Below are 9,381 nucleotides of genomic sequence, written 5' to 3'. Positions count from 1 at the left end.
GTGGAAATGATAAAGGGGAGAATGGAGAAGAGAGGGGGCATGCCTGGGCCCCAGCCTGCAGGACAGCTTTGCCAATGGGCAGCTGGTAGGGGTGAGCCTGCCAAGGAGCAGCTAGAGAGAAAGGAGAGAAAGGAGGACGGTATGCCCACTGGTCCCTTGAAGGTGAGGCTCTGACTGTGGCTGCCTACAAGGACAAAGAGCCAGCCCGTGGCTAGGGTCCCAGAGCCCAGCAAGATGAGGGCATCCCGGGCTGCAGAGATGCTCTGCACACAGACTGCAGTATCCGAGGGCAAAGAGCTTTATGACCCCTAGAAGTGTGCATCCTGAAGGGTGGAGGGGGGTGCCGCTCTCCTGGAGGCCCCCAGCATTGTGAGAGCAGCCCTGGCTGGAGACAAGATGCCTTCTCTGTGTTATCTGAGCTAGCCAGTCCTGGTGGGCAGTAGATGTGCCTTTGGTGAATGGGCTGTGTCTCCTTTGAGATGCCTCCGGGGCCCATCTCCTCCAGGACCCACAAGGAGACAGAACATGATCCCCAAGCCAGATGATGGTGTTCGATGCCTTGAGCCCACCATACGGCCCTATTGGAGGAATCAAAGCCTTGTTTTCTCACCATCTTTCACCCTGGGGCCAGGATGATGGAGAGGAAAATAGATATCATCCCAGGCAGTGGCAGGGGGGCGTGGTGCATTGGCCCCATCAAACTTCCTCTTGCCCCTACAAGATGGCAGAGAGCAAGGCAGACAGGCAACATGGAAATCCCCACCCATGAGCAGTACTTCGAAGCCAGTGCAGACTTCCCAGGGTGCCAGGCCATGATCCGTGGGGTAGTCTGCTGTGGCTGGGGAACACAGAGGACTCACTAGGCTGTGCTCTTCAAGGTGAGATGGCCCTTGGGTGAGGGGAATGGGGCCATGGCGGGCTTTGAACTCTGGCTGGCTTTTGTGCTCTTTTTGCAGTTGCATGTTTATTTCCCAGGACCCAGACAAGGCTCACAGAATTAAGGGGCCCGGCAGGGGCTTCTGGAGGTGACCTCACCCAGCATTTTTACCTTATAGCTCTGGACGCCAAGGCCCTGTGCCGGGCGCACAAGCTGGCAAGTCCAGGATGCACAGAAACCTCCCATGGCCCAGGCAGGGAAAGGAGAGGAGGGAGGCCAGCATACCCCAGGTAGGGAAAGGAAGATTCTGCCCTCCTCCCTCCGACAAGGGGTGGTTCCTGTCCTGGAGTTGGTGGGGACTTGAGGAAGCGACCTGCTCTGTGCCCTCCTCCCAGCCCCACCCCCCCACCCCCCCAGGGAATCTTCCTGACCCTAGTCACTGCAGAGGAGAGCACATGGAGATGCTCAGTGTTCCCTCCTTTCCCCGGGGCAAGTAACAAGGCAGATGGGGAGTGGGGGGGACACACACTTCAGCAGCCCGCTCCTGCCTTGAGCACTAGCTCCAGAAGCCGGAAGTCCTGCAGACAGACGGGAAGAGGCTGGTGTCCTCTCTCAGCTCCATTTCGGGTAGATCTGTCCTCTCTCCTAGTCGGCTCCCCGAAGACGCCAAGACCAGGAATGGCTACCAGGGCCATCAGGAGCTGTCCTTTGGGGCCTTCTTGGCTCCGGGGAGGAGCCTCGAGGTCGCTGACGTGCGTTTCTGGTGTCGCCACTTGGCCCGGCGGTTCTTGAACCAGACCTAAGGAGCAGGAGGGGCCGCTCAGGTCCAGCCCCAGGACCCGCGTCCCGCGCGACCCCCATAGGTGGAGCAGGCGGTAGCTTCCCAGTGGGGATGCGGGCAGACAAGGGCTGCGGGGCAGGTACGCGGCAGCGGCACCCATCATCTCTGAACCGCTGCGAAAGGGGACTGTGGCTCCGGCCGCGGGACGAGAACCACTTTTCCCACCCGGCCCAGCCGTCTCTCTTCACCCCTTCCAGTCCCCAACCTGCGCCCCGCGGTGCTCCAGATGCCCCTTCTGCAGCTTCGTGCTCTCTCCGAGTTTCCTAAAGTCTGGCGCATGAATGCGCGCCTCCGGTATCAGGGAAAACTTAAAAAGTGTAAACCAAAGGAAAACTAGCCTCCCCTCCCGTTCCAGTGACACTTTCCCGCACGTGCCTGTTCCCGCCCGCTCCCCGGAACCAGCCCTGCGCCCCACATTGGTCCTTGACCCTCTGGGGACAGGGCGCCAGGACGATCTTTTCAAAAAAGAAGGAGGAAGGAAGCCAGCCCGCTCGGCCCCGTATAGCCGTGCGGCGGGCGGGCACCCACCTCCACGCGCTCCTCGCGCAGGCGGATGCGGCCGGCCAGGCGCTCGCGCGTGCCCACGTCGGGGTACTGGTTCTGCACGAAGAGCGCCTCCAGCGCCTGCAGCTGCTCCTCGCTGAAGATGGTGCGGTGGCGCCGCGTACGCCGCTGCGGCCCGGGGCCGCCCGCGCCCGGCAGCGCCCCCGAACCTCCAGTGGGCGCGGACAAGGGCAAGGGCGCGGCGGGGCCCAGCCTCAGCGGCCACGGCAGCCGCGCGCCTGCGGGGCGAGGGCGCGGTGAGGCGCGGGGCGGGGGCCGAGCTCCGCCCCTGCCGCGCGGCGCCCCGTAGGACCACCCCCCAGCCCCCGCCCGCGTCCCGCTCCCACTCACCCAGTCCCGCGGCCGGCTCCGGGGGCCCTCGGGGCGCCGCGCGGGGCCCGCAGCAGCAGCAACAGGCGCAGGGAGCGGCCTCGGGCGCCCCGGGCTCCCCGGGCTCCGCGGGGCTCTGGCGGCCGCCGGGCGGCGGCGCGCGGGCGGCCCGTGCCGGGGGGCTCCGCTCGGGCAGGCTGGAGAGGATGTGCTCAATGGAGAAGGGGCAGGGCCGCCCGGGGCCCCTGCGGCTCGCTGCGCCCCCCGCCGCCGCCATGCCCGCCCGGGCCCGGCCGCCGCCGCCGCGGGAATATATACGTCGGGGGGGAGCGCGCTGTAATCCCCGGGCCGAGCGCGGAGTCCACGCGGGCTAATCCCGCGCGCTAATCCCCAACTGCGGCGGCGGGAAATCCTGCTCCGCATCGGCGCGCGGGGGCCCGCTGGGCCGGGGCGGGGGAGGGGGCCCCCCGGTAGGAAGCCCTCCGCCCCGCGTTGGTCTTCCTGTCCCCCAAGAGCTGGCAGGACTCGCGGGCAAGAAGATGCCACTGGGAAGGCATGGAGGGCCGCCTCACCCGGCTTTTGGGGGCAGTGGCCGGGGGCCACCCCAACTTTTCAGCCCCCCTGGCGCCTCCCTGCCCAGCCCCTGGGTACCTTCTCTTGAAGCCACCGCAACCAGGCCTGGCTCCTCATCCCCGTGGGGCCCCACACAGGTGGATGGGCAAGTCTAAAGAAAGCCACCCAAACTGACAATCTCTTGGCCCCCAAATTGCTGGGCTTCGACCTCAAATGGGACCCAACTCCATTGGCACCCCCAACAACCGCGCCGTTCTTTGGCCGCAAATCTCCCACCCATTTCAGAGCCGGGGGTTCTCAGCCTCCTGGAGGAAAATGGCAGAAGCAGGACGCTGCCTCTGCTCATCACCAAACCTGAAACCCCATGCATTGCCTTGTGCCCCCAAGTCTCTACCTTCGCTACTGGATCTACAGGGGAGCCTTCCAGACCCCATCCAAGGCCCCACCCAAGTGCTCTGGAGGGACCCCTCTTCCTGCTTCCTATATGTCCCAAAATCCCCTCAAAACAAAACACAACCCAACCCAACAAAACCCACGAAACACCTCTCCTCTACCCTCACCATAGCCAAGCTTCTCAGGAGCTGACTTGTATGGGCTCTCCACTCTCTTCAGGCCAGTCCCACTGCCTACACTCTTCCCACATAGGCCACGCTGCCCAATATTGCTGATGACCGGTACTTTGCCAAATTCAATGAAGACTCAAGCAAGTAGTACTGAAGGGCCAGTCAGTCATTTCAGCTCAAGACCCTCTTATCTGCACCTCTGAAAAGGATGTCATTGGCTCACAGGAAAGAGCAGAAGACTGTCTGGCTTATGTCCCAGACAGTATTTTTTTTAATATATTTAATATATATTATGTATATTCATATATATATGTATTAAATATTTTATTTATTCATTTGACAGAGAGATCACAAGTAGGCAGAGAGGCAGGCAGAGAGAGCGGGGAAAGCAGGCTCCCGGCCAAGCAGAGAGCCTGATGCAGGGCTCAATCCCAGGACCCTGAGACCATGATCCAAGCAGAAGGCAGAGACCTAACCCACTGGTGCCCTCCCCCCCCCGCAGTTGTCAATTTCTGGCCACGGGACCTTCCATATTTTCTCTCAGCCTCCTGTGGCTTGGTTTCCCAATCTATAACATAATAATAGCAACCTAACTCAAGAGGACACAACCAGTTACTGTGTGTGAGATATTAGAACTGGCCTGGGCATGTGGGAGCTCCATGAATGGTAGGTGTCATTGTAAGGCAGCAAACTCACTCCCCCCTTCTTCTCCTCCCACCTCACACACCCTTGTTCAGACTCCTTTGCTCTATCCACACATCAGTGAGGAAACTTTGGACTTCAGGTGACGGAACTTCCCAACTCAATCCCTGTTGCAAGAGTCCTAATAAAGGTGCCCTGAACTTAATCTGAATGCTTGCTTAGTGAAGGAACCATTACTTCTGTGAGTGGCTTGGGCACTCTCAGCCTGCCTCATGGTTGCAAGATGGCTGCCACAGCCCTGTATCTCCCATCTCTTCCCGTATGTCCCCTTGGGTGACTGTGGAAACCTCTTCCAGCACAGAACCTCATAGAACTGTGTGCTCACCATTAGATCAGAGAGGCATATGGGGACCGACTACCCATCAAAGTGGGAGTGGTAAGAGGCCCACTCTAGTGCTTTCCAAACATGTCAGGGAATTCCTTGACCCCTTGCCCTCTGAGAGGTGGCATCCAATTCCCTTCCCCTTGAACATGGCCTGTCCTGATGACTTGCTTCTCACCTCCAGAATGGAGAAGAAGTGACCCTGATTTTTTAAAATTTATTCTTTGAGAGAGAGCATGAGCAGGGGAGGGGGGGCAGAGGGAGAGGGAGAGAGAGAATCTCAAGCAGACTCCCCACAGAGCACAGATCGGGAGGCTGGGCTCCATCTCACAATGCTGAGCTCATGACCTGAGCCAAAATCAAGAGTTGGACACCCAACTAACTGAGCCACCTGGGCGTCCCAAGTGACACTGATGCTTGGAGCCAGCTCAGGCAGTTTGGAGATACAGCTCCTCTCTCTTTCATCTTGAGATGCTTGCTCTTCGAACCAACCAGCACACTGCGAGGACCCACCAGCACCCACAGGAAGAGGCATGTGCAGTGGTGTCCCAGCCTGAAGCTCCAGCTGAAGGTCCAGCCAACAGGCAGCAGGTTGAGCAAGGATGTCTTTGGGTGGCTTCTGTCCCAGCTGTCATCAACTGCGACCACAGGACAGACCAGACTGGCACGTGTGAGAGGTAACAATAGAGGTGATTGTGTAGGTGATCATTGCACTAAGTTTGAGGGGGGTTCGTTATGTAGCTCTAGACAATAGATGGGTTTGGGTAGCGGAATGGAATGTTGCCGGTATGAGCCCTAAGTCAAGTGGCTTTGGCTTTGGGGCCCAACAGCGAGTGGGAGCTGGAAGGACTCTACTGAGACTGCCAGTGGGGTCTTAGAGAGAAATGAGAAAAGTCTTCCTTGAAGATGGAGACAGGAGAGCCTTGGTGCAGAGTGGCGAGAGACATGGCGACACTGTCATCTGTAGCAGGACGGGAGATAGAATACGTCTCCTGTGAGGAAGATGGTCCAGCTGAGGAGATGCCCTGCGGGGCCACAGAAGCAGCTGCCTGCCAGCCTTCGGCTACCGACAGTGAAGAGAGGGGAAAGACGCTCTGAAAGAAGGAGACGTTCATGCCTAGAAGCCAGCTGACAAGTTAACTATAACACCTGCTGCATGGATGACTGGTTCCGTTCCTGGGAGCCGCCCTAGAGAAATGAAAACTTCTGTTCTCACAAAATGCTGCCCCTGCATGTTTAGAGAAGTTCTCCTAATCATCACCAAAGCTTGGAAGCAACCCGGATGGCCATCAGCTGTTGAGTAGACCAACACGCCATGGTCCACCCCCCAAGGGAGAGCCCAGGGCGCCAAAGACATACGCAGGAGCTCAGAGCCATCTCAGAAGATTGGACTGAGTGAAAGAAATCGGTCTCAGAAGACTCTGTACTGTGTTGAGGCCATGTATGTGACACTTTGAAAATGGCAACCGATCTGGGGAACAGATCACTGGTTGGGGTGGGGGAGGAGAAAGAGGGGGTTTTGGGGGGGAGTCCCTGAGGGAAGGGGAGAGGAGGAAGAAATGCTAAGGGGGATGCTGTCTCTTCTCCAGCCCGGGGGGGGGGGGCGGTCAGGGCCACCTTCAGTGAGGTCAGGGGGCATAGCCTCTCTTGTGGAGGTGGCTCCCATCCAGTCCAGGCTCCAGATAAATGGTCAGTGGCAAATCACCAGCTCACCCCAGGGACGCTTACTCCACCCCTGCCACACTCAGTCCCACATTAAGTCCATTGCTTTCAGATCCTCCAGATTCTGGTTGGGCACAATTTCTGGACGTACATGGGAAAGGAAAGCTAGTGGGATGGACTGTGGCCCCTGTTGCTTAAGTTGGTCCCAGGCCTGTAACCAGGCACTGTCTGCTCCTTCTTCCCCAGCCTTTTCTAAATCCCCCACTCCTAACACTTCTGAAGGTCTGGGTGCCTTGCCTGATGGGTTGGCCCTGATGGGCTGGCCCAGATGCTCCTCCCTGGGGACATGAGCCCCTGGGTCCCATCCCCTCCTCAGTCTGTGCTGGCTGTCATGGCCCATTCACAGTGACATCTGGGCAAGGGAGCACCACAGGACATGCAGTGGGTGGGAATAGCAAACATCCTTGTTCCCAGGATCTGGATCCGGTACCCCTGCCTGTAGGGATACCCCTTTGCTTGGTGGCATAAAGAGCTCAGAGTGACCGGGCAGATGTCCTGGCTTATATCTTGTGCCATTCTTACTGTGCTCCTGGTGAAATTACCCCCCTCTGAGACCCAGAACCTAAAGTTGCAAGAATGAGGACACCAATTCCCTAATTGGGTCTCTGGGAGTATTGGGGAGCAGAGTGTCCCACCAGGACCCCTGGGTCCCTCATGTCACACTGGATCTCTAGGTGCATCCTCTCCTGACTTCCTTGTCTCTAAACTTCTACTCTTGCTGTGTCCGGAGGCCCCTCGCTCAACTGTTTGCGATGGCAGACAGGGGTGCACGTCTTCTTTTCCCCGGGCACTTTTCCCTCCATATAACATGGGTGACGCAGTGCTCTGTAGGAACTTCACCCCTTAGAGGGCTTTCCCCTCACTGCTGGCATTCAGGGCCACCCACAGTGCAGTGAGTGAGGCCACCTGCGGGTGGCAGTCACTTCCTTAGTCAGCCTGCCTGGGTCTAGATTGGCTCAGAGCTGATCCTGGCAATCCCACATGCATTGTAGGATGTTACCGTTACCGTAAGTCTTCTTCGTGGCTCTGACCAGGTCCCGCTCTGATGAGTCATTCTGGCCACGTGATCACTGAATAGCCCAGGGTCAGATGCTCAGTTCTTGCTGGGGCCCAGTAACATGCCAGGAGCTGTTTTGTGAATGGTGTGTAGCATTGGCCTCATTCTAGAACACTGAGAGTCCTAAGGCAGCTCTCCCACTGGAACCTACCAGAGCCCCCACTCGAAATCTTTCTGTGCCCTGGCATTTTCCATGGGCTCTGCCAGATCACAAGGCCAGGAGCAGAGCTGCTTGTACCAAAGCCTAGACCTGCTGCAGACCCCTTTCTATTCTGGGTTCTACATACAGTTGTCATGCTCAGTATCAGCCAATAGACTGCTCATGGCGGTATTCCCAAGTGCAAACACATGGCCTCCAAGACCCAAAGAAGAGTCCTGCAGTGTATTCTTTCTTAGTAGTAGGAGGGGCAGGGCACAATTACTTGTCTTTTACTTTGAGGGAATGTTCTAGCAGGGAACATCTAGGATCAGACCACTGGAGTCCTAGAAGCTTCGTTTATCTTTTCATTATTGGGTTGTAAGCATTCTTCATATATTTAAGATACGAGTCCTTATCAGACACACAATGTGCAAAATCTCCCATTCTATAGGTAGTTTTCCATTTTCTTGATGGTGTTCTTTGAAGCAAAAAAATTTTAAATTTGAATAAGCCCATTTTTTTTTCTTTTAAGATTTTATTTATTTATTTGACAGAGTGAGACACAGTGAGAGAGGGAACACAAGCAGAGGGAACAGCAGAAGGAGAAGCAGGCTCCTGGCTGAGCAGTGAGCCTGATGTGAGGCTCGATCCCAGGATCCTGGGATCATGACCTGAGCTGAAGGCAGACACTTAACTACTGAGCCGCCCAGGTGCCCCCTTTTAAGTAATCTTTATCCCCAGTGTGGAGCTTGAACTCATGACCCTGAGATCAAGAGGCTCTTCCAACTGAGCCAGCCAGCCTCCCCTCGAGTGACTTCTCATATATGGTGGGAGGTAAAGGTTAATTAAGTTCATTCTTTTCCATGTGGATACCTCGTCGTCCCAGAATCATTTGTTGAAAAGCTTATTCTTTTGTCCATTACATTGTTTTGCTCCCCGGTTGAAAATAAATTGACCATAAATGTGAGGACATATTCCTGGATTCTGAATTCTGCCCCATTCATCTACATGTCTATCCTATGGCAATATTCTCCAGTCTTGAGAACTATAGCTTTGCAGTCAGTTTTGAGTTCGGGGAGTGTGAGCTCTCTAACTTTGTTCTTTTTCAACATTGGTTTGGTTATTCTGGTTCCCATGAATTTCCATGTGAATTTTAGAACGAGCTTTATCAGTTTTGGCAAACAGACCAGGTAGAATTTTGACAAGGATGGTGTTGAAGCTGAATCTACAATTTGGGGATTATTACTATCTTAACATTAATCCTTCCAATCCACAGACATTGGACATCTTGATTTATTTAGATCTTCTTTAACTTATTTCCACAATGTTTTATAATTTTCAGAGTATCCATTTTTCACTTCTTTGTTAATTTTCCTAAGTATTTTATTCTTTTTGGCATTATGGAATAATTGTCTTAATTTCATTTTCCAATTGCTCACTGCAGGACTATAAAAATACAATTGATATTTTGAGGTGGGGAGGGAGAGAAAGAGAGAGAGGATCCTGAACAGGCTCCATGGCCAGCAGGGAGCCAGGCATGGAACTGGATCTCATGACCCTGGATCATGACCTGAGCCAAAAATCAGGAGTCAGATGCTTAAATGACCGAGCCACCCAGGTGCCCCAGAGAAAGTTCAATTTTTTTTTTTAAGATTTTTTATTTATTTATTCGACAGAGAGAGATCACAAGTAGGCAGAGAGGCAGGCAGAGA

At 55.5% G+C, this 9,381-nt stretch overlaps 1 protein-coding gene across 1 annotated transcript; it reads right to left on the bottom strand.

The window, feature by feature from the left end:
• Nucleotides 1-1,241: 1,241 nt before the first annotated feature.
• On the bottom strand, nucleotides 1,242-2,868 carry GSC2 (goosecoid homeobox 2; the record flags this gene model as incomplete). The annotated part of the gene is made up of 3 exons (XM_082700022.1): nucleotides 1,242-1,676; nucleotides 2,247-2,500; nucleotides 2,613-2,868. 3 exons carry the CDS (start codon nucleotides 2,866-2,868, stop codon nucleotides 1,572-1,574), a joined length of 615 nt encoding a protein of 204 aa, XP_082556148.1. The 3' UTR covers nucleotides 1,242-1,571.
• Between the last annotated feature and the right edge of the window lie 6,513 nt (nucleotides 2,869-9,381).

This window comes from Mustela nivalis (genome assembly GCF_964662115.1).
Source record: "Mustela nivalis genome assembly, chromosome: 14".
NCBI classification, from domain to species: Eukaryota; Metazoa; Chordata; class Mammalia; order Carnivora; family Mustelidae; genus Mustela; species Mustela nivalis.
Note: the sequence above shows the minus strand (reverse complement) of the source record. Positions and strands in the feature narration are given on the sequence as shown.